Source organism: Boleophthalmus pectinirostris, unplaced genomic scaffold (genome assembly GCF_026225935.1).
Source record: "Boleophthalmus pectinirostris isolate CB_2022bp ecotype Guang Dong unplaced genomic scaffold, ASM2622593v1 HiC_scaffold_9, whole genome shotgun sequence".
NCBI lineage: Eukaryota > Metazoa > Chordata > Actinopteri > Gobiiformes > Gobiidae > Boleophthalmus > Boleophthalmus pectinirostris.
The window spans coordinates 11,707,994-11,735,989 of NW_026571541.1; the positions used below are offsets into that span (position 1 = coordinate 11,707,994).

Sequence of the window (27,996 nt, forward strand, 5' to 3'; positions counted from 1 at the left end):
TCAGACGCATCAGAGGTCCGCTATGATCCTCACGCAGCCCACAGCCTTAACACACAGTCATTACGCTCCAGTAACTTGGCATCAAGCTTTGGGTTGAAACGTGAACCAGAAGAGTGGAGGCGGACAACGGGAAACTGATCTGGGGCTGTGGGCTGGCCGGGACAGCCGACCACACTGCAGCCGGCTTCCGGGGACTGAGGGGCCGCAGCGGCTGAAGACACACGGCGGTAGCACCAGGGAATAGGGCGAAGACACCCATCATCACCGCCTCCGCTGATAGTCCTTTCGGACGCTTTCAAAATGTCAAGAAAGCTGCAAAGGACTGAAATCTGCGCCGACTGCAGTGCGCCAGGTAGGGCATTTGCAATAAAAGGAAACGGACCGATGCACTGGAACAATACTTGGACACGGAGGGCTGGTGGGACTGGGCCCAGCCTCCTGTCACTGTCAGGGGGTCTGAGAATCAGGAAAGCGGCCAGGATTCCCCAGCGGCGGCGCGTAGGCCCCAAATAACTACTGAGAACAGACGTGAAATCAGAACGGAAATGCGCTTATGTTGGAGTAGTTCAGTCCGAGCATGTTGCAGTTTACAGAGCTAGTTGCTTATGTGCGTATTGTTTCAGGAGCAGCCTCCGTTAAAGAGCCGAGTGCCAAAATAGTGTTGGCTTCTTCTCGCCAAGACGTTTGTTTTGATTTTTGTGACTGGGGGACTTCAGATTAGCATAGCCGGCTAGGTGATCGAATGAGATGGTTTCCGAATTGTTGTTCCATATACGACTTAGGGCCTGTCAGATTTGGCCCTGCACAGACTCATTTCATGCATAATTCCCTCTGCTGGCACCCACATCCCTGTTTTACAGTTTTGTCGGTTTCCTGACTCACATTGCTAACTTAGCCGCGACGTTAGCTCGTCTAGCTAACTTTGGCTACATAAGTTACTGCTAAATCGTCAGCTAAAGTGTCAGCTGCTTTTGTCTTCACTGTATAGTATGATTGTATAGTTTAAGGATAACAACAGCACATTTATTTAGTTAACAATTGTGCTTTAACCACATATTAAAATAAATGAGTCACTTGCGTCCAAAGTTACAAAGACATTTAATCAGTTCCTGTCAATTTACACCAAATTAATCCAGCACAAGTTAGTTTTTTGTTTTTTTGTTTGAAGAACTCATGTTAAGCAACCTTGATTCTCCCCAAATGCCCTCCAGATAATTTTTGTGTGACAGCAGTTCATATTTCTGAAACTTTCATTGTAACAGCCCTCATATTTAGTCAAACAGCTGCTCTTCACAACTGCTCCCAGCCTTAACTCCTTGGTGCAAGCCAGCAGTGTAAATCATGGCATAGTTGACAATCAGAAATACTTCTTCTTACAATATGGCAGCAGTTTGTAGTGTATGTGTCCCTGCCTGTTACCTTCTCTAACCTTGTCAATTATTACATAAAACTAGGACTAGTCCACTATTAAAATAATCCTGTTATGCAATTGTAAACCTGCGCCACAAGATGTTTTATGACAAAAATAGTGGCATTATTAAAGGTGCATTGTGTAACTTTTCTGGTACAGGTTACACCACTTTTTTCTTGAGGGAGATGTCATTGCATTGCTTGTATGCTAAACAGTATGGCATTAAAAGTCTGTTGAGTTTCATTAGAGGTGATTTTATTGTCCAGAAATACCTTTAAGAACATGCATTCTTATGAGACTGGCCCCGCCTCGCCACCAAAGTGTTCTGTACCTTGGCTGCCTGCCTCCATGGAGATAGATAAGTTTAATGCCTTACTGTGAAACATTAAAGGCTGAACAGTTAAGTAGATCTACATGAAGGCTAGCCTTTTCTTGCACCCTGTTATAACAAGTTAACTATTAATTAATTTAATGGATAATACTGTTTATTTGTAAATATTTATTAAAGCCTTCAGTCATCATATTATTTATCTTTATCTGATTAAATCTGTGTTTTTAAATGCAGATTATAATCCTTTCACAAGCCCTTACTTATATTGTTTATGTAAACCAAAGCCACAGTTTACAGGTTAAATGCTTTTCCTATTGCTTTCATCTCTGCTTTAAACCCCACCTCAGTAGACAAGCTCACACACGTACTGCTTTCTGTAAAATGCTGAGCTAGCCACTGGTGACAGCCCCCTCCCCAGTCCTCTGTACCACTACCCACTGTCTGTGACTTAATACAAGAAAGGGGCTTGATGTCATTGCTACAAAGGACAATTAACAACTTTTGAGTCCAGACGTTTTAATTTTATACCATGGCAATCTGCATAGTTTACAGCAACAATATATCACGTTGTCATGTCTTTATTAGACACCCATGCACTGGTATTAGGAGCTGTAGCCTCTGGTCATATATTGTTAAATGCTATGCTCTTTCCATTACGTCTGTACAATGATACTCAGTGTTTGGAGCTGGAGTTTGATTCATTTGGTGGTTGGTTCGCGGCCGTTTTATCTAGTGGTTCTATTCAACAGACTTTAGTGCAGCTATAAAAACAAATAACTAGTACATAAAGATTATGTTTACTGTTGTAGTGTAATGAAGTCAAGTCAGTCTTGGTGCAGATTTGGACCTAACATTTGGCTGGAGTCTCTTTAAGTATATAGCTTAATTTTCTTTTTAAATTGAGCCAAGTAGATTTCATACCCTCTGGGCTTACTTAGCATTTACTCTACACAGAAGGAATTAGATTATACTGGAGCCTGGATTTTTTTACCATTCAAAACTAGTGTTGTCAAAAAAATCAATACACATTAGGGATGGGTAATATATCAACTATCGATAATATTGTGGATGTTGTTTTGAAGATATAAAACATTTGAATTAACTGAGTATAAACTGTCTGAAAATGCTGCAAATGTATCTTGTTATTGTTGTTGTTGATTTATGCAAATTTGTATTTTTATAGTCTAACACAGGTATCAAAACTAGATAATAGTTTTCCGAATAGTTTTAAGGTCTTGAATTTTGTCAGAATGTCTTTTTTGTTCATCCAAAGTCGACTGTCTCTAACTGGGTTATTTTAGATTTATTACATTAATATATTGCATTAATACCCTAAGCCTGGGCCGTTTATCCCAGCCTCTGAGTTAAGGCAAGCCATATCGTAGATTGGTGTGTGTGTGTGTAGTTGTGTGTGCCACATGTATTTGCATCATTCATGGTTCATCAGGTCCTCCGGGCGTAAACATGACCTGCACTGGACTGGTGACTTGTGTCTGCCCTTGTCTCAGTGTGTCAACAGTGTTCACTCCAGCTCTGTCCTCTGAGCTTTGTCCTTTTCAGTGTATTATACTGAAGGTCACTCACGGCAAATAAGCAAAATTATCAGTTGAAGTAGATGACAACTTCTTATAATCCAGCTTGGGATTCATTTTCAGTCATCAGTGATCAACTTGGTGTTTTTTTTCAACAGGTCTACAGTCAGTCCTCAGTCAGAAAAAGCGTGTGTTTTGAAGCAGAGTTCAGACAATGAAGAAAGAAATTTGGATATTTTGTGTCTGTATTGTATATTTTGAGAAAATAATTTAATGATACAAAATAAGGTCGATCAATCATTACTGTTTTTTAATGTCACACAGCTCTGTTATCACCCCATCAGCAAACAGCAACATATCTTTTGTCTCAGTTCGTTCGCTTACTGACTGAAAATTAGATTAGAAGTTGGGCCACTGTAGACTTCTCAAGTTTTGGTAAACAAACACTTTTGGTACTTTGCAGCCATCCAGTCATTACAGCTAACTCATTTTGGTCATTTAACTTAGTTTATATCCACAAAGACATTTATGGTCAGAGTTGTGCATTGAAAAATAACGTTTTTTGCAATACCGTGCTTAATTGTACCCAAAGCACCTAGTATTATTATTATCCAACTTGGGACTCCTGATTTCCTGACAACAAATAATCCATTAATGATTAACAAGGGGCACATTGGAGCCAGATGAGATTTCTGACGATCAAATTAAAACGTAACTTCAGAAAATGAATTTGCCCAAACATCATTTTGCTTGCAGTTGCACTGTGTATTGTCTCAACAAACAAAAGACTTGCGATTGTAATTATCTTCTCCCCATATCATTCAGAGAGGGAAATAATTAGCAGCTACACTAAAACCACCAGGCCTTCTTTTTATTTATGGTGACTACAGCCAAACAGCCAGTCTGAAGTCAATCCATGTTTTGTTTATGAATCTGCTGACACATCTTTGCAGTGCTAAAATAAATATTTGGGTCATTACAAATCACAAGCCTAAATGCTTACAGAGAACAGTTAAAGCACATGGGGTTTCAGTCATAATATAAATAATAGTTCATGGGGTTACCCAGGGTCAAAGGTTGCACTGCGCAACTTTTCTGGCGTAGGGTCCTCTATCTACTTGTCTCTGTTCATCTAGCATTTATTCATTATGATTGTTTGTATTGCTCAAAAATACAATAATTCTCTCTGTGAATAAGGGCAACTCTCTACAGATCTGAACTGTAATGTAACGTGGTGCTGTAACCTGCTTGTCTCCCTTGTAATCAATAGGTTTAAAGTTTAATGTGGAATATTACAGAGTAATTACATTTCTGTGGAGACAAATTGATTATGAAAATTTTGTGAAATTTTGTTTAGGTATGGGGGAAACTTGAATTTAGGAAATTAGCTGTAATGTGAGGTCATGCTGAACACTTTGCCTGATGTTTGTTGAAAGTAAATTAGCTTCTCTGCTGTTCTACTTAAGAAAATTGAAATTACACAGAAAATAGGCCTTGGCACAGTTGGCAGTCAATTGAAATTCAGTCATGTCTAATTGTTGTTAATCAGTCTTTTTAATCGAGAGATCTACATCCAAACCTCTGTCAGTAAAAGCATGTGTTTCTTTGGAGCAGAGTTTGTACTTTAGAGGAAGAAATTTTGCTATTTTTGGGTTTTATATATATATTTAAAATTATACATACATACATTTATATTTTGTTCTGAAAAGAAAAGGTAAATGTGTTAATCTTCGCATTCTTTCTCCTTACGACCTCTTGTATGTAGCCGAGACATATTTACTACATAATATTTTTTTTTGTACATATGCAATAATTATGCTTTATTTAACATCAAGACTCGAGATCAATGAATACGAGGAAAAATCTGTGTACTGATTTCAAACAATCACATATACACACCACCAACATTTTATAATGAGTTCATATAAAATTCAATATGATCCTTTATTCCAAGTACTATGATTTTGTGCTCTGTTTTAGATCCCGGCTGGACCAGCATAAACCGCGGCGTGCTGATCTGTGATGAGTGCTGCTCGGTGCACCGCAGTTTGGGTCGGCACATTTCCATTGTGAAGCACCTGAGGCACAGCGGATGGCCCCCCACGCTGTTGCAGGTGAGTCAGGAGAAACATGCCAGCACTGTCTCTAAAACAATGCATTAGATGAGATTGTGTGTGCACTGCCTAAGGTAAACATTAGCACAAAACCGACTCAGCGAAGAAAATGCAAATGTTTTTTTTTCCTTTGACTCTACCTGCAGTCTTTTCTGTCGTTGTTACAATGTGGATGCTATTCTCAGCAACTGTGGTCCTCTTCATCTTTGTTTTGCATACTGTAATTGGCCTCCGCGAGCATTGTTGAGACCAAATTGCTGGGTTGGTAAACTTAGCAAGCAGTCCACTCTAACTTGCTTACAAATGCTTGCTTACAAAAGAATGTGATACAATCGTCTTGTGGAAACTGCAGAAGATTCCATGAAGCAAAAAGAAGTGACTCCAGTGTGACCTGTCCAGATGTGTGAATTTCTAAATTTGACCAAAGCCTCTAAAATTACATTCACATCAGCAAAGCTTGCTTGTTTTCTCATGTTGTGCTGCCCTGCCATAACTGATGTTATGTTCAATAAATGCCTGATGAAATAAACCCATCACCATTGTGCTTTCACAGATGGTCCAGACATTGGCCTGTAATGGAGCTAACTCCATTTGGGAGCACAGTCTCCTGGACCCTGCTCAGGTCCAGAGCGGTCGCAGGAAACCCAACCCCCAGGACAAAGTCCAGTGAGTATACACTGAGCTACTGAAAGTATTGCTCCTCATATAAGCAGGAGTTATTGGCTATTTTGTATGGAAAGAGTTTTGCTATTTATGTATTAACATAATGTCTTTGTTCCAATGCACAATTGAGCTCATTTTCCTTTTATTGCCCTATGGACTCTTAAGAGTGCAGTTATTCTAAGGGCCTTTGTAGAAACACGGTTTTTATGATGTACTTCTCTTTATCACTTTCATTGTCGTCTTCACAGCCCCACGAAGTCCGAGTTCATCCGAGCCAAATACCAGATGTTGGCGTTTGTGCACAAGCTCCCCTGCCGCGACGACGACGGTGTCACCACCAAAGACCTCAGTAAAGTGAGCGGCATTTTCTTTTCAGTCTTGTGTTAATATACAGTCTGTTGTAAATCACACAATCAGATTAACTGTGTCCATAGTTTTGTGAAAGACCAGCGTATTAAAACTTGCTTATGAGACTAACAAATCACTGTATTAGTCAAGAAGATGAATAAACGCAATTAAATGTACAGATAGATTTAATTTAGCTTTAGATCAATATGTCGTCCACAGCACTGTTCTGGCAATATTTGAAACTAATTCTTCTCTATAAAATTCTTAGCATAATTTATATTATCAGCGAGCTTTATATTAGACCGACATTAAACCTCTTATTATAAACCTATATCACATACTGTTGCATTTAAATACTGGCTCTAAAATTGTCAGAGGAATTGGTCTCATTCTCCTTCATCATCAGAACAATCCTCTTAGCAGGAAGTGTTTTGAATGATGCAGCAGGATGTAATAATTATCTGTGTAACATGGAGCTCCACTGTGCCTAATAAGAGGATTCAGCCTATTCAGTGTCTCTGGGTGCAACTTTTATCTCCCCACCCACGTCTTTCTCATTTGCCTCTTTCTCTTTTGTTTCTTTTTAGCAACTTCACTCCAGTGTGCGAACAGGCAGTTTGGAAACGTGTCTCCGGCTACTATCCCTCGGTGCCCAGGCCAACTTCTTTCATCCGGTCAGTGCTAAGTACATAAATAAACCCTAAATATCCAAAAGTAATTGTGACTAGTTGACTATATAAAATAATCATTGTCATATTTTGGTAAGCATAATTGTGATCTGGACTATTCTGTTTCTAAAAACGGAAATATGAAAAGACTTTTTGTCGCTCATTCAAGTAATCGGTCATGATGTTTTAGGCTTAGATTATAAGGATTTATATGGGACAACAGCAGAAAGGACAAGTTAGTGTGTGAGCTCAGTTGAAGTTTTGTATTTTTTGGTATATATTATGTAAAAAGGCAGATTTAGAAGTTTAATTTGTCTTTATATAAATACATTATTTCCTTGTACTTTTTTCTGCATAAATAGCTGTTCTTGCATGAACTTCATGTGCAGGTGCAGCCTTGTGAGTGCAGCTGGGGTCAGATACAGAAATGGTTATGAGAGCTTTTGCCATGCCCATTTTTTTAGTCGACTAATCTATCAACAGGGCATATCTTTAGTCAAACAAGATTTTCCCTGCCCTAATAGACAGTGGCATTACTAAATCAAAAATATAAAAGACTCAAACATATTTTCATCTTTATTCTGTAATTATAGATATTATCTTATTAGAAGCCTACAGTCATCATATTTCAGCCTTTTATTTCTTTGATGATGTATTTAAAAAGTCTTGACTACTTGACTAATCAAAAAATGAATCGCTGACTAGTCAAAATTTAGTTGTTGCCCTATTACAAAGTCACTTCAAACTGTGTTATTAAGTGTTCAGGCTTCCCACTGTGTCAGGAACTATTGTGACGTGTGAGGGTTTGACCTTGCAGGAAAAAGGCACCACCCCCCTCCATGTGGCAGCTAAAGCAGGCCAAATCCTACAGGCGGAGCTGCTCGTGGTGTATGGAGCAGACCCAGGGGCACCGGATATCAATGGACGCACACCTATGGACTATGCTAGGTACAAGTCAAATCTGTGAGAAATATGATGGCATTAAAAGGCGCATATTATACAATTTTTTTGCACAGTATGGAACCTTTAATGTACAACTGAGTCATAGGGGTTAAATTTTAATTGTGTGATTGTGTGTGTGTGATTGTTATTATGGCTTAATCAGTCTAAATGATAAGAGTGCTTGTTCCCTATTAACCTTTGAGCATAGTGTCTTATCCAGCAACTCACAGTGGCTCTAAAATCTGAATCACAGAACATGACTCACAGAGAAGAATGTATCAATACTGCCTCTAAATATTAGAAATCATGATTTTCAGCTTTCTGGTCCCCTCCTGGACGAATGAGGGATTACATTGACCATTGACCATTTGACAGTACATAAGTAATTGTTTCAAATAACTCTCAGTTCTGACCAAAACCATCACTGTTATGTTTTTCTCAACATAATCCTGTAGTCCCCGACAAAAGTCTTGTCGCTTATCCATTTTGTAAAAACAAAAGCTTATAACCTGACTTTAAATTAATCGATTGGTTTTAGAAATGTCTCATATGAAAGCTAAAACCCTCCCAAATTATGCTCAATATACTAAAATAAATTTGCTTCACTGAAGAAAGATTGATCATTTAATGAACACAGAAAGGTCAGATTTTGGCAAGACAAAAGTTTTGTCGCCTACAGAAAATTGAACAAATAATTTACTTCAAATACAAAAATATGTTGCATAACGTCAGTGAATTAAGTAGTGGTGCTGTGAGATCCATATTTAATATCTTGTATGACTTCCATGAGCTTGAAGGACTGCATCCATGCGGTTCGACAATGATTCATACAATTTGTTGATGAAGTCATCAGGAATAGCAAAGAAAGCGTCTTACATGCCTCCCAGAGTTCATCAAGATTCTTTGGTTTTGCCTTCCATGCTTCCTCTTTCATTCTACCCCAGACATGCTCAATGATGTTCATGTCTGGTGACTGGGCTGGCCAGTCCTGGACCACCTTGATCTTCTTCACCTTGAGAAGCTTTGATGTAGAGATAGAAGTATGCGATGGAGCACCATTCTGCTGCAAAATTTGACCCCTTTTATGGTTGGGAATGTAAGAGGTAGCTAATACTTCTTGATATTTTAGGCTATTGATATTGCCTTCCACCCTGCAAATGTCTCGCACACCCCCATACTGGATGGAACCACAGACCATGATTTTTCCGCCACCAAACTTAACCGTTTTCTGAGTGAATCTTGGATCCATGCTGGCTCCAGTAGGTCTCCTGCAATATTTGCGGCAGCTGTGATGTAATTCAACCTAGGATTCATCTGAGAAATCCACCTTCTGCCACTTTTCCAGTGTCCATCCTTTTAGCAGGCTGTGGGCCTTGGCAAATGCCACACTTTTTTTTAATTGCCTTTTGTTTAGTGCTGGTTTCTGTGCACTGATTCGACCATGGAGGCCATTTCGAGACAGAATTCTACAAACTGTTGTGGTTGACACAGGGACTTGAGGTGACCAGGCCTGGTGGAGCTCTGCTGCAGTGGAAAAGGGGCTGGCCTTGGATTTTCGAATCAACAAACTGTCCTCCCAAGCAGTTGTCTTGCGGTGTCTGCCGGACCTGGGCTTGTCAAAAACATCTCCAGTCATTTCAGATCTTTTTCTTATTCTTTGTACTTGACGCTGAGACACATTGAAGGTGTCAGCCACCTCAGCAGTGGATCTGGTCTTCAGCCTCTTGATAATTAACGCTTTGGTCTCAGGGTGGATCTTAGGCATGTTGTCAGAGGTCAAGTTGCAGGTGATGTGAAGGTCTGGTGTGCTGGGGTTCTTTTTATACACACCCACTAATTGATTGATCAGTAACTGATCACAGGTGAGGCTGTAATCTAGGATTGGGTGCATCATATGACAAGGCGACAGAACTTTTGTCTTGCCAAAATCTGACCTTTCTGTGTTCATTAAATGATCAATCTCTCTTCAGTGAAGTAAATTTATTTTAGTATATTGAGCATAATTTGGGAGGGTTTTTGCTTTCATATGAGACATTTCTAAAACCAATCGATTAATTTAAAGTCAGGTTATAAGCTTTTGTTTCTACAAAATGGATACGCGACAAGACTTTTGTCAGGGACTGTATTTGTAAGATATAAATATTGCTATATAAGTATTTTGGCAAATGTGTTTTCTTTAATATGTTTATGATAAAACAATGAGCAACAAAATCTAATTTTGTTATGCCAGTATATAGTCTGGATTATTTTAGACTATGGAGGGGACACTGTAGTTTCCTGTATTAAACAATAATATTAATAATACTGTATTATTGATAAAACACTGTATTAATATAAATGTGTAATTTTTGTAGGCAGGCGGGTAATATAGACTTGGCAGAGCGGTTGGTGGAGTGCCAGTATGAGCTGACGGACAGGTTAGCTTTTTACCTCTGCGGCCGGCGTCCAGGTGAGTCTCTCAGCTTTCCTTTCACTGACATATTACTGTCTCTGATATATATAAAAAAATGTTCGTTCTCTTGCAGATCACAAAAATGGACATTATATCATTCCCCAAATGGCAGACAGGTAAACGCTTGAGTTTTTGAATATTCTATGTAAGGCTGTAGTGCATGGATTGACTTGTGTATCACTTTCCGTACTGTTTTAGCCTCATTCTGCTGTTTCTTGACTCACACAAGTTAAAAAGGACCCCTAATTGCAGTTTATTTCTTTGACCATAGGGTGTCACCAAATTATGCTCCCCTACAAAACACATGACTGAAATTCCAATCTGTTTAATCTATAAGTTAATAGCATAGGTATAATCTTGATTTACTTAATTTATCAGGTTTTGAATATAATGTGTACTATGTAAGTTTTCTGGTGGAGAGACCATCATCTACTTTTCTTATGGAGATAATATCTAAATTTGCTGGAATGGTCCACAGTATGGCATTAAAGTAATATATCTTGCATTTACTCACATACTTTTTGCTCAAAAAACACCTAAAAAAACAGGCACTGTGAACGTGGTTGCCTGTGACTTGGCCTAGAGGTGCCACCTGTTTTTCTCCATCAAGATAGATGAGTTTATTGCCATACAGTGGAACATTCTAGGCCAATTTATAGCATCTCCATGAAAACAAACACTCCACCAGAAAAGTTACATAGGGTACTTTTAAGGATGCAAACTTAAAATAAAACTTTGAAAACTGCACAGACAGACTTGAATAAATCAGCTTTACTTGGCTCAGCTCTTTAGAGATTTTGATAGCTTCATCTATGAGCACGAATAGCTTAAAAAGATCGTGTAGTGCATATAAATGACCCAAATGACAGCACCTCACTCAACTTGTTTGCACATCTGGGCTTGTCGTCTGACACAACTTGCATCTCTTTTAACTCTGGTTATGATACTGCTTGAGAATAACAATTACGGTGGATTTGTTGTGGCTTTCCTATCCCTGTTCCTCTCCTATTTTTCTCACTGAGTTTCTGTTCTCTCCATTTTGCTGCGCTTGGTGGATCAGAGCTCGTCCCAAGTGTCCCACACAGAGGTATCTTCACTTTCCTTCATTCTTCCCTCATGTTTTTGAAATCTAACAGCACCTACTTTTTATTATTACTATATTGATTTTTTTTTTCTCTTTTGCAATAAACATTCTACGCAACCTGAGGCTCTTTCGCTCTGGAGAAAAACACAGATTTTCTAGTATAAAAACAAACAAGTATTGTATAATTTGCTAAAAAAGGTTTTATGGAGGTCCAAAGTGGGTCTAAAACAAAATATACAGAATTTTCCTTTTCCAACAAACTTTATATCCAACCAAAAACACAATTATATATATATATATATATATATATATATATATATATATATATATATATATATATATATATATATATATATATATATATATATATATATATATATATATATATATATATATATATGAATTAGGACGGCACACTATATTGCAATATTTGCTGACACAATAATCAATACTACAATAAAATAATCACTTCAACATAGTTTTACAGAAGTGTACTGTTTTTGGAAAGTGAAATTGACAAAAAGGCCAATTTTATTTATTTTAATTTATTTTATTTGTGATTTCCTTATTATCAATGTCAATTCTGCATTGGACTTGGTTTCTCTATTGAGTCTGTAAAGTTTTTATTTTAACCAAGTTTGACTAGTAGGTATGTGCATTTTTTAAAAAACTTATCTGTGTCAAAAAGTTTATTAAAACATGGTCATAATATCATTATGACAATACAAAACATAGTTATTGAATCTAATAGGAATATCGTCTAAGTGAGTTATTGTGATGATTGCCATTGTTAATGAAGAGACCCCACCCAAGGCCCATAGTTACTGCATTATATTTGGCTTTCAGAGGACCACCAGATCTAAACCAGATCTATAACTGTACTAAACCCATTCTAAGCTCGCTGTTCTAATCCAGGTCTGAAATGGGACAAACCACAACAATAAAGTAGTCGTAAATGAAGACTAACACAATAATATAGGTATCTAATAAGATATCTATGGGGTTTTCTAATATATATATTATTGTAATGTTACCAATGTGTACCTTGTAAATCCAAACAGTATTATTTATTCTCTCGCTAACCAATCTTCCCCAAAGTAAAGAATTACAAGCATTGATTTTTCCGGTAGTTTTATCTACTCTCTGTTCTAAACCCCACCAGACCATCTAACTCTCTTTCACTATCCCCTGGTGGGACACTTCTGACAGATTTTATTTTTGTCTTTTAGCCTGGACCTCTCAGAACTGGCCAAGGCTGCCAAAAAGAAGCTACAGGCGGTAAGAAAACCACTCATACTGTTCCAAATAGTTCAATGCTATTCAGTGGCTCTAACTGTCATATCAAACAGACAATTTAAAGGTCTTCTGTATTTATATTATCCTGACAAAATGCAAAAGGGATGGCAAGTATATATTCAGTAATTCGAGTAAATCACAGTGCTTTATATAGCAGGAAAGATGCATTAAAACAAAGTAAAAAACAAGTAATTTTAATTATAACCTTCCCCAAAAAAGGACAGTCATGTTCCATTTGACATTTAAAGGGTAGATGCAATGTCACTGACCAAATGCTCCCTGAAAATACATTTGAAAGATTAGATCTGACAGGAAAAAAATACAACTGAGATTCTGTACATTATTCACCACAATTTTAATACAATGTTGAGTATAGAATACATTGTTAAAGGGATTTGTTCCTCTGTTTTGGCAGCTTAACAACCGTCTTTTTGAGGAGTTGGCCATGGACGTGTATGACGAGGTGGACCGCAGAGAAAATGATGCAGGTAAACCTTCATTTACCTTTGAGACTTTACTTATCCTCTGAGCTTAGGAGGGACTTCCATAAAAGATCTCTTACTCCACAAGAGATACTAAAAAAGGCAGCCGTGGTTTGGGGAGAGGATTGGATGGAGGGAGGAGGGAGGAGAGGTGGAGGATGTGCCTAAAATGTGCTTCTCTCCTCCTCCTTCAATCTCTGTTGCTTTATTTGGGTCTTTTTCCTTTGCTCCTGTTCTGTAACAAGTATTGAAATAGTTCTCATTCATGACAGAAGATCCACAGGTAAGGTCTGTCTGCACAAAATTTGTAATAAAAGTACTAACTTATTACTCACACTAGTTAACCAATATTTAAATGAGATTGTTTAAAGATTGTTTTCACTCACAAGATACATTTTAAAAGTTGTGTAATTTTGCTATGAATAAGCACTTTTGGCTAATTAATCCTCACACATTTTTCAGTTTTTTCTTTTTTTCTCTTTCTATATAGTTTGGCTCACCACCCAAAACCACAGCACTTTGGTAACAGAACGCAGTGCAGTACCATTTCTACCAGTCAACCCCGAGTACTCCGCCACACGTAACCAGGTAAGCCTCCTTAAAGAAACACTACAGGTTTTTACTTGTCACGGTTGCCAACAGTTACACAATTAAAGTAAGAAGTACATGTCCGCAAGGTCTGTTGTGATGGTGTTTCAATGAATAAGAGGAGTGGTAGGAGTTGTGTTGTCATAATACCAGGATTTTAAACTCAGTTTTATTAGACTAGTTCTGCTAAAACTTAATAAAGAACTGTTCAAGAAAGGTTTGATTTTTTTCCACTTTGTGATTTTTTTCAATATTAATACTTTCTCAAATAATCTAGTTTCGATACTAGTTTTAGTATCGATTAGTATCAGATTTTCGATACTTTTGACACTACTACATAAGAATTATTTTATTAGTGGAAAGTTGTAACCCGTTTACGTTTGCCTGCCACGGTCCTTTGTTTATCTAGTGGGCAGAGAGCCGTGTCTTGAATATGTTCTTTCCAGCTGTGTAGCTCAGTAGTGTAAGCGGTTACTGTTTGACATGGGCTAACAGGAAAAATGCACATGTGGCTACGTTTACTCTTCCCTGATTGGACAGTCCGCTGTGGTCAACTACTGCCGCCTATTTATAGCAGGGGAGACCTTTAACTCTTTGCTGTAGTTTCTTGTGAATCAAATGGTCCAGTGTGTTAAAGACTGAATTTATTTGAATAGATTAATTGAAAAGAAAAAGGATGATGTAATATATAATTTTAAATAATCATGAGACTAAAGTTGTTGTCCCAGAACTACTTGGACAATTCACTGTGATGACTACTGCTGAGTGTTGATGACAGTAGACACAACTGTTAAAACTCTTAAAAGGCAGATATTATGTCTTGGAATGTCCTGTTCTCCCAGTAGTAGTTGTAATAGTAGTAGCAGTAGTAGTAGTAGCAGCAGTAGTATATGTGTATACCTGCAGGCCTCTGCAAATTAAGTGATAGAATTGTATAAATGCCAGCAGGTAGTACTTGTCTCCATCAGCTGACTGTGAAAAAGAAACAGTTTGTAACAAACTAAAAGCAATGTCTGCTAATGCTTCATTGACTTAGTTTACCACAAGCAGGACTGAATGATTGGAATCAGTCTGTAAGAATGACCATAGGTCTATGAGTTTCTTGTGAATGAAATAGTGCTTTGTTATAGTTAAAGTTTACATTTTCCTTCACGCCTTTGTGCTTATGTAATTATACAATTTACGAGGCTACATTCACCAAAACAGAGTTTTAAGTGTTTTGTTCCTCTGACTGGGTTTTTCCACTGACCACAGTCGCCTCAAAGGCACCAAACTGCTCTGAGTGTGGGCTTAAATGGGTTCTGCATATGACAAAACTTTGGTTCAAGAGCTGTGCTACTTTTGTGAGGTAATGTTGGAGGTCTGAGAATCTAAACTTGGCTCTCTCTCTCTCTCGTTTCTCTCACAGGGCAGACAGAAGCTGGCTCGATTCAATGCCCGAGAGTTTGCAACGCTCATCATCGACATCCTGAGTGACGCAAAGAGGAGACAGCAGGGAAAAGGTCTCAGCAGCCCCACCGGTGAGCAGCACGCAGGGAAGGAGGGGGAGGGAGAGGGAGAGAGTGAGAACGGGAGAGGAAGAGTGAGAGAAAAGGAGAACAGTTGAGAGAGTCAGACTTTTAACATGACACAGCCAAGTGCATGTGGTAAATGTCATCTTAAGAAAACCTAGTGTTACCTTTTGCTTTTGTATTGCAGTGATACAGCAATATTAAGCCAAGAAACAAAATAAATAATGACTCTGATTTGAAGTTATTTTGTATTGGCATATGCCTTCTGTAGTCAGGGCTTTATATTGGTCCATCTGGGTTAACCCTAGTTTAGTTTTGGATTATAGTCTGGGGACTGCCATCCTCTTTATTGAGTGAAAACAAAACTTAAATTTGTTGCAGAATTTAACATTGTTTCATACTTTTCCCACTGAACAGCACCAGATCAAAATCAGGTCTAAAAAAGGGACTCTTCTAGGTCTAAAATAGGGTTACCATGACTAAAAAAGAACCACACAAGGTATATTGTAGTACTAAACAAGCTCTAAATCAAAGGAGAACAGTAGACTAAATTGACCGTTTGAGAACCACTGCTTTTATAATATTACACAATTGTACACTGTGTTGACTATTTTATGTTTATGTCAGTTTCATTTTAAACAGTAGTGACACTATGAGACATCTCCACTGCTTTCAAACAGACAGTATTTTGCTGATCACAGTGTCTCTTTGTCAGACCCTCTGGACCTGGGCATAGACGATGACCAGCACGACTACGACAGTGTAGCTTCAGACGAAGACTCGGACAGTGAGCTGACCGCACAAAACAACAACAACACGCAACGCAGCAACCGTGCCAAGGTAACACCATCTCTATTAGGGATTGTTTGATATCGGCTGAAAAAATCCATATTGAACCACTGTCTGTCTTACCTTTGGGGTCTAAAGCCAATATATGCAAATGCCATGCCAATCAGCATCTTGTATAGCTAGGCCCTCTAAATTGCAACTGTGTAACTTTAAAGAAATAATTGGTCAATAAATTGAATTGTTTGTATAATTATTTTAAGTCAATATTGACTACTCATGACACATTGGATACACTGAGCACAACTGGGGTAGCTTAGAAGAACATATATATGCTGTATATTTGGGATTTTATCATTACTGGTATTTTAAAAAACATAACAATCAAAATTGACACTGAATATTATACATTCATAATATGAATTTAGGCTTTTAACAAAACTGAGACATATGGATAGTGTACCTCTCCTCTTTAATATCTCTAGGTCTTGTCTTTTCTCCTTCTTGAGGCTGCCTGTCCCAGCATGCTTTGCAGGGAGTGGCCATATGAAGGGTTGCAGCATAGCTCCTCAGTGACATCACCAGCTATTCTGGGCCTGTGTTTGGAGGCCATTGTTCAGAGAGTGAGAGGAGGGAGCAGTGGAAGGAAAGAGGAGGCAGACAAGAGAAAACTGCTGCAGAAAGAACATAAATCAACTATTTCAGAAGTTTTGTAAAGTTCTGCCCCACATAAAATACAGCGTGTTGCCCATATAATCCTATAGGGATGTCAAGAGTATTCGCTGTTTAGTGAATTTATAGGTAATAATCGTGATTCTACCAATCACAATGCAATCGTGAGTACAAAGAACAAATAATTATGACCATTTTAAAAGCAAATGTTTATGCCATGTTTACTTTATTCAGAAAGTTTTATTGCATAAAGCTGGTCACATACTAGAGGAATGGAGATCTAATTAGATAATGTTAATGAAAGTGAATTAAGGGTGTCAGTAATACTGTAAAATCATTATCATATTTTTTTTCTCTCAATAGTTAAAGTTAAAAATGTGAAATTTTGACATTCCTATTCCTATAACGACAGATTAGATGCATACTTGTTTTCATTTATTCATATGGAACATTGTACTCAACACTGTACTAAAAGTCCATGGCTTACAGAAGAATTCTTTCCAGAAATGCAGTAGCATCTTCTATAATAAAACTGAGTGTAGGGGTGGAGACACTGAGAAAAAGGTCTTGATATTTAGAAGATATTTTAAAAATGCATCTGGAATGTGCGAAAATGTGCCTGTAAAATGTCTTGGTTGTGGTTCCAGTTGAGCACAAATGTGAATGGGCCATAAAGTTAACCACAAAAGGGTAAAAATGTTACTTATGCCCTTATTTGGGCAATTACACTAGGCGTTTTTGTCTATGTCTTTTGCCTATTTGTGATCTTTTTTAATTGTTTTAATAATAGACAATATACGCAAGTTTCTAATTTTGAATATTTTCACAACAACAATTGCAATATTATAAATTTTTCAATATAGCTCTCATCTCTGCGTAGGTCTATAACTGTATACAGTCAGTGGGGCTGTAGTTATTTAGTCCTTGGGTCATTTAGCCAATTAATCGGTCAATCAAGCCTTAGTCAGCCAAAATTTGTATTGTATTGTATTGTAATGCATTAATTTTTATTTAGATTATAAGAATTTACTGGATAAGGTACAGCAGCAAAATATAGATAAGTACTTTATTGATCTCATGAGAAAGTGAGTGACTTGCTATTCCATGAACTCCTGTGCAGGTGTAGTCTTGTGAGCGCAGTTTGGGTCATATACATGAGATTTGTAATAGTCTTGAGAGCTTTAGCTACATCAGCACTTTTAGTCTATCCATCGGCAGGACATGTCTTTGGTCGACCAAGAATTTCTTTAGTTGACTCGAGCCCTAGTAGTCATTCTTACAGTGCTGGTCTTATGAGTCTGTAGGGCCCTGATGGTTGTTATTGCAGCGTTGGTTGTCAGAGGGGTTCATGCTTGTGCTCCAGGTCACAGGAAGTTTGTTTGTACTTTGAGGTTCAGTGTCTGTGTATCCAGCTCTGAACTCACATCCAGCAACAGTCAGCAGCACACTTCCTCTGATCCTCTGTGCTAACACTATGTAAACCACACGTGCAAAAACAAGATTAATGCTGAGCCATAGTTTACTTTTTAATGCAGCCACAAGAGGGCAGTACGCTTAGTGCTGGACTTAAAGGGATGTAGGAAGTAGATGAAACATGTAAAGCAGCTAAACAAACTCTCCTTACTGACAAAAGGAATCGTTAATTCCAAAGAAGGACTGTAGATTGAGTGCATCTTTCAAGGTTTGATCTCTGCTATTTACATGGTATATTATTGTTGTGTCCTTGGACAATAAACTTCGACCACATTACTATTAACGACCTGCATGTGAATATATAATATAAGTATGATTCTGGGGGATAAGAATATTGACACTTTGATCATTTTGTTTCAGTGTTGCTGCTGATTAAAGGGCCTATATTATGATATTTCCTGATTTGTGATTTAATGTTATTTCCTCATCAAAAACATGTGTTTTGCTTTGTTTCATTCACACATGTTTAACACACAAACCATGCATATTTAGGCTGTGTACTTCTCTCAGATTGAAACCACTCTGTTCCACCTTGTGATGTCATGTGGTGAGACAGGAAGTGCTCCAATGTGTTTTTAAAGTTCATACACTTTCACTAGAATCATTTGGATAATTTCAGTTCTGGAACTGCTCATGTGTACTGTACAAAATTAAGAGGTAGCTGTTAACTTGAAAACTTCCACTTCATGACATCACAAGGTGAAACAGAGCATTTTGAGCTTTGGAGATGTAGGCACATTAATAAGATGGAATTGCTCAAACATGTGTGAATAAAACGAAACAGTATAAGATGGCTTAATCAATGTTGCATAATATAGGACCTTTAAAGAAAAAAGAAAAACAAACACAAGGCATATTTTTAACTGTAATAATATTGATGTGTCTTTCTCCCATTTGTATGTTTTCTGTTCAGAGTATGGACTCCTCAGACCTGTCAGATGGGCCCATCACGTTGCAGGAGTATCTGGAGGTGAAGAAAGCCCTGGCCTCATCTGAAGCCAAAGTGCAACAGCTCATGAAGGTCAACAATAACCTGAGTGAGGAGCTGCGCCGGCTCCAGAAAGAGGTAATAATAAATAATAATACATTTTATTTATATAGCGCTTTTCAGGACACTCAAAGACACTTTACACGACACATATTAAAACACTCAAAAGAGCAAAAAGCAAATATAATACAGTAAAGATAAAAACTGTGGATCATTAAGTTAAACATTAAAAGCTATTCTAAATAGATTGGTCTTGAGCTACATCTGAGGACTGCCCAGGCACCAAGAAGGGAGATGTCAGAAAGAATATGTAATACAGTATAGTGTGTTTACCCTCAGTCCTAACAATAGACCCAGCTGGGTTTCAGATGACATCACAATAATGTATAACCCGATATTGTTATTATTGCAAATGGAGGGCAGCTAAAATAATATCGTGAAAATGTAGATGTTTGTTGATACAGGCCAGTTCATGGGTCTAGTGAGTCACTAATAGAAATGATCAGATTTGACATTTGTGAATTTACCCATGACAATTACATAATCTCATTCTAGAATGTAACTTTTTCATGTAATGTTTTCATCCATTTAAACTCCACTGGGTGTTAGTCATCCTCATACAATCAGTATTTTTATTTTATTTTCCATTCATTAATTTAAGTTGTGGCTCCACTTTAGTTTAGTTATATAGTATATAGACGTTTATACACAAACCACAGACATGTTGAAACTCAGGTGAACTGTGCCCATCCATCCCCTGACTCCCCCTAATCCCTGACCATTAAAAAATAATGTAATCATATTATCAGATACTGAATGTAGCCCTCCCTTTCCCTGTACCCAGCCTGAACAGGAACCCCACTCAGTGTCCTCCCTCCCAGTTTGTTGTGTGCACTCAACAAAATTTTACATCATATTCTGATCTTTGCTTTTATTCCAGTTTACGCAGCGATAAAAGGTATTAAACGTTGATAAGTTGTTGTAATTGATATTGATATAGAGTCACAGTTCGTGACTGTACTTAAATTTGTCCAGCCTATAGTGTTTGCTATAATCAGTGCTAAAGTTAATATAAAATAAAATAGGCCTTATTCATCGAGAACATAGGAGAAAATAAAGATGTTAACTTTGTGAAAACTGGTGTCAAAAGCAAAGGGCTGTTCATGTTGTTGTTGTTGAGTGTAAATGTGAAGTTTTGATGCTTGTGTTTGACCTCAGATGACACCTCCCCATGTCCCTCCCTCACCCTCCACCTCACCCTCCTCTCTGTAGATCACGCGGATGCAGACAGAGAACAGTTCACTGCGGGGGGGCCAGCCGGTCGGGGGGTCGGGCGGGCAGGGTCCTGGTGGTTCTGGAGGAGGAGGGCACTGGGCTGGCAGTGGGGGGCGCTCTGGAGCAGGGGCAGCTCTCAGTGTGTTTGGCTCCAGCACAGAACCTCAGGGGCTGCCTTCCTCTGGGGCCCCTCACTCCCACCACAGACGAGACAGACAGGCTGTGTCTATGTATGAGCCTGGGGCCGCTCCAGGACCCACCGCCCACGGCCCCCCAGCCCTGGACCCCCTGTCAGCGCGCCTGCAGCCCCTGCACTCGCCCAGTGTAAGTTAGACCCCACAGTCCTGTTACCTCCTGCTTCAGACTTCTGAGCAGCTCTGCACATGAATGTTCCTCACCTCAGAACCGCTGGACCGCCTTCTTTCTTTTGAAAGCTCCAGTTATGCATTTCATCCCCATCAAAGAATGATCAATAAACAGTTGGTCATGATAATAAAGTATAAGGATAAGATAATAAAGTGTTAACATGAGCACAATTTAAGCACATAATTAAAGAAATGTATGATATTTAAGTATGTGTGATCTAAACAGACAATGCACAGCTGGAGCAACACCTTTGATTCTCCTCTTAGCTCTACCTTTGATCTATGACCTTTTATAGTGGATGCTTAAATACACTCAGACATTTTACAGAAGGGTTGGTCACAAGTGTAAATACACAAACCTCATGTTAGAAGTACATTCTTCTGTACACATCAGCTCGACTTCACGTTGTGTCTTCCTCAAACTTTACCTGTTTCTCACTGTTTCTCTGTCTCCGTCTTCTCATTGTCCTTTGTTGTTTGCTCTGCAGCTCCGCCGTGCATCCTCTGGATGTAAGCATCTGTCTGTCATTGTTTCCATTTTATCTTTGTATCTGTCCATCACTTGTGCTTCATTGGCTAACACTGAATCAACATTAGTGTTGATGTGAAATGATACCGCAGCTAGTGTAGAATGCTGTTTAAAGGTAAAGGCTGGGTAGAGTCTGGGTAGAGGCATGGACACGTGATGCAGTGTATGAGAAGCAAACTGCTCTGGTTTATCTGCTGATTCCTTCAAGATGGCTTCTAGTGTTTTTAAACATGTTCCTTTTCTTTCCTCTTTCCCTTCACGCTAACCTTTCTCTTGGTCCATTCACTGTCCCTCTGTCTCGTCCCCTGTTACTCTGTCTGCAGATGAGGAAGGGCAGCACAGGTGGACCAGTGTCTTATGGAAGCCAGCATGTGTCCAGCACCACAGAGATGGGCCGATACATGGTGAGTCCAGACTGGATGGTCATCTTAAATGGTGTAAAATGATAATTACACAGGATTTATAGTATTTGTTGTTCTCTTCTGTAGGTGCCTAAATCGGAGAAGCACGGCAGTGGCACAGATAGTGACTATGACAATACGCAAACCTACGACGTCTCGCTAAGGTTTGTTTCACCAACGTTATTTAACTGTAAAACATAACAAAATATGTTAGATTAATTTTTGATGCTCTTGTTTTCAGTATGGGCCGCAGCAGTGAGGAGGAGGGCCGAGGGGAGTCAGAGGAGGGAGGGGGCGAGCTGGGAGAGCCAGATCCCACACTGCCCTGTACAGAAGATGTCATTCTGAAAACTGAACAGGTGACCAAAAACATCCAGGAGCTGCTGAGGGCTGCACAGGAGTTCAAACACGACAGGTGAGGAGCAGAGCAATTATGATGTGGCCTAGTTCAATGCAACGGGTACAACCAGCTAAGTGTATTGTACTTAAGATTATTTTTGTGCCAGTCTTGTAAGCCTTGTTCTTGAAGATTTGTAAAAAAACAAAAAAATGAGAAAAACTGATGGTGTAATATGTCCATGTGCTGACTATCTTTCATATTTGCTTTCAGTTTTGTTCCATGTTCAGAAAAGATCCACTCAGCAGTCACAGAGATGGCCTCCCTCTTTCCCAAAGTAAGTGCACTGACAAGATCACAAGATCACAGGAGTTCACGCCAACACATATTTTTGTAGCAAACTTCTGGCAGTGAACAATGTATTTATCTATCAAAAGGGAAATTAAACTCACAATTTTACTCTGAGTTCTCCCCATATCTCTAACGTACTTACCCCCAAGCCTAGGCAAGGCAAGGCAAGTTTATTTGTATAGCACAATTCGTACACAAAGTAATTCAAAGTGCTTTACAGAATAAGAAATACATTAAAATCATAATAAAAACAAATAAAAACATAAATAATCATAAAAGATTAAAATTAAAAAAGAGAGACATAAATTGGAGAGAAGAGTGCGGAATGAAAACCTTTCAGTCATATGCACAGTTAAACAGAAATGTTTTGAGCCTGGATTTAAACAGCGTCAAAGAAGAAGCCTGTCTCACATGATCAGGAAGACTGTTCCAGGTTTTAGCTACATGAACCTGAAACGCTGACTCCCCTTGTTTAGTCCTGACTCTGGGCACCAGCAGGAGGCTGGTCCCTGAGGTCCTCAGAGTGCGAGATGGTTCATATGGCACTAACATGTCTACTGCAAGCCTACTTCATTCTGCTGTGGTCCATATACATCATTGTAATCCTAATGAAATATGTAGTCACCATTTTTTTTACATATTGATCAACCAAACAACTTGAGGACTACAGCCGTACTGTCCAAAAGCAAAAATGTTTTTTCAATCTTTTTTGAACCTCCTGTCTCTCTCTTGTAGCGTCCGGCTCTGGATGCGGTGCACTGCTCTCTGCGTCTGTTGGCCTCGAGTGCATCGCGGTTACAGGTGGAATGTCGTAAAGCAGCGCCCTCGGACCCCGGGGCCCCCGCCGTGGACTACCAGCTCCTCACACAGCAGGTCATACAGTGCGCTTATGACATCGCCAAGGCAGCCAAACAGCTAGTCACCATCACCACGCGAGAGAAGAAACAATAAAATACGTCCAGATAGAAGAACGTAACTAAAAAGGATCGAAGGGCTTGAATGTGGATGGAAAGAGGGATTTTTGCGACAGTGTGGTGCGAGGGAGAGGAGGAGTCAAGATGCGCTGAAGAAGAGGATGCATGGAAGTTGAAAAAGCAAAACCACTACAGAGCTATTTTACAAAAGAGGAGGAGAATGTTGAAAGAAAGGATGCAATTTTTTTGGATGACCATTTTGACAACTGGAAAAACCGTGAAACTGTGACGCACCAAAGTGAAATACAACAACGATGCACAGAGAACTGGAAACACTATTTATTATTTTGTCTTCCCGGATTTTGGAAGACATTTTCTACAATAAAATGGTTGTCACTGGGATGTTAAGAGACCAATCTTGACTCACTCCCCTCTCACTGCTCCTTTTCCACCAGGCCACCCTCTTTCATACCACAAAACCGTCCCCAAAAAGTCCGGAAAACCCTAGTAGCTTAACACTACAACTACCACTCTCCAATACGCCCTCTACTGGTGGAACATAGCATGATCCGGCATGTTTTAATTTCTTTATTATTATTGTTTTTTGTTACTTTTTTATACAACGCAGATTTGGTGACGTCTGCACTTCTAAGGACGAGCATTACTGACTTACAAAACACTTACACTGGAATAATTAATGTTATTGTTTATCCTATGTTTTTGTATTGATATTTTATTGTCTATTTGATTTAACTGTTTATCCGTGTTTATTTCATTGTCTCGTTTAGTGGAAGGAGGAGACGCATACTAGGATATCTCATTTACGGACATCACCTGTGAAATGGTCCTGTTTGTTATGGCTGAATTACAATGAAGAGTTAAAGTTGCCAAATATGAAAGAGGCAAGTTTCAGGTCACACTAAAAAGCCCTGTTTACCTGACCATATTACAATCTTTTTATATTATTTAGCGAAAAATCAAGTGTAATCATCTCAAATACTTTTACTGTGCCAAGTAGTTGCAAAGAGCATTATGGTGAGATCTTGATTAATGTTGTACCCAAAATTACTCAGCTATATTGAGAAATTGGTCGTTTACAGTGGCTGGCTACTACTACTAGTACTACTACTACTACTACTGCTACTGCTACTATTACTAAGGGTTCCTATGTTGCCACTTATTCCCACAAAAAAGTGTAAATACTTTCAGAATTGTTGAATTTAATTGCCTTAAATTTCTGAATGAGAATGTATCCTGTATAAGACCCTTGTAACACTGGGCAATATAACTGGAAACTCTGCTCATGGTTCCTTTTCATGTCAATAAAATGGACTACGGTGACCTCCTGTGGTCTAAAATCTCACTTAATATAAAAAGAACATAAAAGGTAACCACACTGAATATGAAGGAAATTACTAATATTGCCCCCTAGTGGCAATAAAGTGTACAACAACTGTGATAAACATTACATTAGGTTCTTGGCTCTGTAAACTTCTCACACCAAGTGCCATGTCAGATAAAATTTGGGTCTCCCAGTACAACCAAGTCTAAACAAGATCTAAAGGTCTTTAGATCTTGACTATAGCATGACTTGAATAGCAGGGATGTAAACAATAACCAAAATACTGTGATATCGTATCGTCAAAGTTCTCACAATAATATCGTGGACCATCACAATATATCAGATTACAAGTGTCTTTGCTTAAATTAAGAGTTATGGTGCAGCAATAGCAAAAAAAAGACAGAGGGAACTACATAGACCATGATCCTTTGCTCCATTTCAGTGTAGACTACAAGAAGAAATAACAGTTCTAAGCACTTTTAAGTCTTAGTTCTTTGGATTAAGTCTTGTCGAGGCATTTAAAGAGGAAAAAGTAGCGTATTCACAGTTTTGTTAGCCTCCACAAAATATCGCAATAAATATCATACCGTGAGATGTATATCATGAAAATATCGTACCATGAGATTTGGATATTGTTACATCCCTCATCGTGAGCCTTCCCACCATATCGTGAGCTTTCCCACGATAACGCAATAAATATTGTACCGTGAGGTTCGTACCATGACGATATCGTATCGTAAGACTTGGATATCCTTTTGAACAACCCAAAGGAGGACTCTAAATGAATCAAACACGAGCTACAAAGAGCCTATAAAAAGTGTTTTTGCCATATTATTTACTTCTAGATAGACTGATATATCGGTTGGTCGATATATCAGACAGATTTTTGGACTTTTTTAGTGTATCGGCTATCAGTCTTACATTTCAAGCGTAGGCCGATATTTTGTTTGGTTCAATCTGCTGCCTAAAAAATACACACAAAGTTTTATATTAACACTTTAAATGGACAAAACGGGACTGCACAGTTCTCTTAAAGGTTTTTGTTTAAAAAATAAAAGGGCCATGGGTGAGTTTACAGTAAATTTACATTGCATTATTTGGGGAAAATAATTTAAATCGGCCCAAAAATATCGGCAGAGCTTAGTGGCCATCGGTTGCTCTGTATTTTAAACAGACAGAATCGGCATTGACCATGAAAAAAAAAAAAAAAAAAGTATCTCCATTATTTAATCAGTCAGCCACAATCACTTAACTATTGGTGAATAATTTTGGGTGCAACAGCAGAATCATAAAACAGGACAGGCAATGTGTGCGATGTATTCAAGTTGATAGAAACAGACACTAAGACACCAAGTTGTTTACATACTTGTATCTAAGATTATTATTTCAGCCTTCGTCTAATCGAGGTTTATCATGCCATAACCTGCTTGTGTGGCCTCTGTGTGTGAGAGCATTGGGAACAAATCTTTATTTTCAAATTCAACTGTTTTTTGTTTTGTGCTGAGATAACTTGATAAATACAGATCGTACTGTTTATTGTAAATCAAAAACCTGTTATTATATTTTCATTTTTTTATTTTAATGTGTCTTTTGGTTCAAATTCAGTCATCTTTGTTAGAGAAATCTGCTTTTTTTTTCAAATTACTTTCCTTCCAAGCAGCACATTTTAGTTTTCATTTTCATTGCTTGTATTTTTGGCTGTAATTGCTTTATAATTTAAATAACAACACTTGAAAATTAGCTTAAACTTTTACCCAATGGGATCTCTCTTCAAATGCTTTACTGTCCAGCGATTTTTGCTCATGTGCCACTGTATGGGAGACTGATGGTCAGATTGTATTGAATGAATTTGAATGTCTTGCACACTATAATTATGATTTTTTTTAAACTAAATTTGACCACTTAAAATATAAAGAAAACACTACAAATGAATGCGTGTGGGCCAAGTTAGAGAAACCACCTTTTTGACTGGCCATGTGTATAGTAAATGCATATATTTTCATGTTGTCATTAAGCTATAAGGATTATACTTGGGAGATATTTATTTCTTTATTTAGTTGAGCCAAACAGACTTCAGGTTTAAATTGTGACACCCAATGTACTTAAAACATTTACTTTTATGCATATAATTCTATAAAGAAAATATTTTAAAATTACTATAACCAGTAATGTGCAGATGTGGATCAGATTGCAATATTTTGGGCCAACACTTACATTTTCCTGGATATTTTTTTTTTAGTTTAGGTGCTCTGCGTAATATTTCTAGTGGAGGGTCCACCACCTGTTTGTTTCCATGGAAGTGTTAGTTCTTTGTTTAAAATGACTAAACCTAAATCCATCACGAGGGAGACAGCACTACGCTACTATTATTGTATTTTTGAGCAAACACCCGTAATGAACAAAAAGCAGATCAATATGTTTAAAGGTCCTATACTACGCAAAATTGTTTATTTGTGAGTTAGAATGTTGTACCACATGACATCACCAAATGGAACAGAGGCTAAATATGCAGGATTTGTGTGTGAATGAAACAAAACACAATTCTGGATATGTTTTTGATGAAGAGACAACATAACATAGATCTAAAAATAGCATAATATAGGCCCTTTTAAATATGACAAGTTAATTTATTTTGATTGCAATTCATTATGTTAAAAGGAATTTTTATTATATTGTATTTTCAAACTGCAGATTTTGTTGTCCTTCATATTGTCTTGATTTTAAGTGCATTGGTTGTCTATATAAGAAATCATGAAGATCTTTGGCGCTATGGTCATCTCAAATGGTCTCAAAACGCACATCCTGGAAATTCATGGACACTTAATGGTGCCTCAAGTGTGAATGTTCAAAATATTTTATCACAATTTCAGCACATACTTTCCAGAGTTTAACAGTTTTTGGGACATTCAATAAACAACAAATGGACCAACCTTTCCACAAATAAGACATTTAGAGCCAGTCGAAGCTGAGCCACTGGCAGTGCATTGTGGCCTGTTTTACTGGTATGTTTCAAACACTTTGGGAGAGATCTTTTAACAGAAGATAATGTATAAAGTAGAGAAAACAATGACTTACAAGGTCAAATCGTAATGTAAACTCATAAGCTGTACATTTGTAATAAAATAATAAAACAATTAATTG

The 27,996-nt window shown here is 38.1% G+C and overlaps 1 protein-coding gene across 3 annotated transcripts; it reads left to right on the top strand.

The window, feature by feature from the left end:
- On the top strand, positions 1-27,993 carry git1 (G protein-coupled receptor kinase interacting ArfGAP 1). Of its 3 annotated transcripts, XM_055147801.1 has the most exons (21): positions 1-352; positions 5,255-5,388; positions 5,942-6,054; positions 6,300-6,405; positions 6,987-7,073; positions 7,885-8,015; positions 10,364-10,458; positions 10,535-10,577; positions 11,522-11,548; positions 12,775-12,823; positions 13,257-13,329; positions 13,814-13,911; positions 15,320-15,431; positions 16,138-16,262; positions 19,267-19,419; positions 20,614-20,940; positions 21,834-21,914; positions 21,999-22,075; positions 22,153-22,326; positions 22,522-22,585; positions 23,335-27,993. In XM_055147801.1, exons 1-21 carry the CDS (start codon positions 301-303, stop codon positions 23,548-23,550), a joined length of 2,337 nt encoding a protein of 778 aa, XP_055003776.1. In that variant the 5' UTR covers positions 1-300; the 3' UTR covers positions 23,551-27,993. The 3 variants fall into 3 exon arrangements, with proteins under 3 accessions (XP_055003776.1, XP_055003777.1, XP_020779621.1); XM_055147802.1 differs by lacking the exon at positions 20,614-20,940; XM_020923962.2 differs by lacking the exon at positions 11,522-11,548.
- Positions 27,994-27,996: the final 3 nt, after the last annotated feature.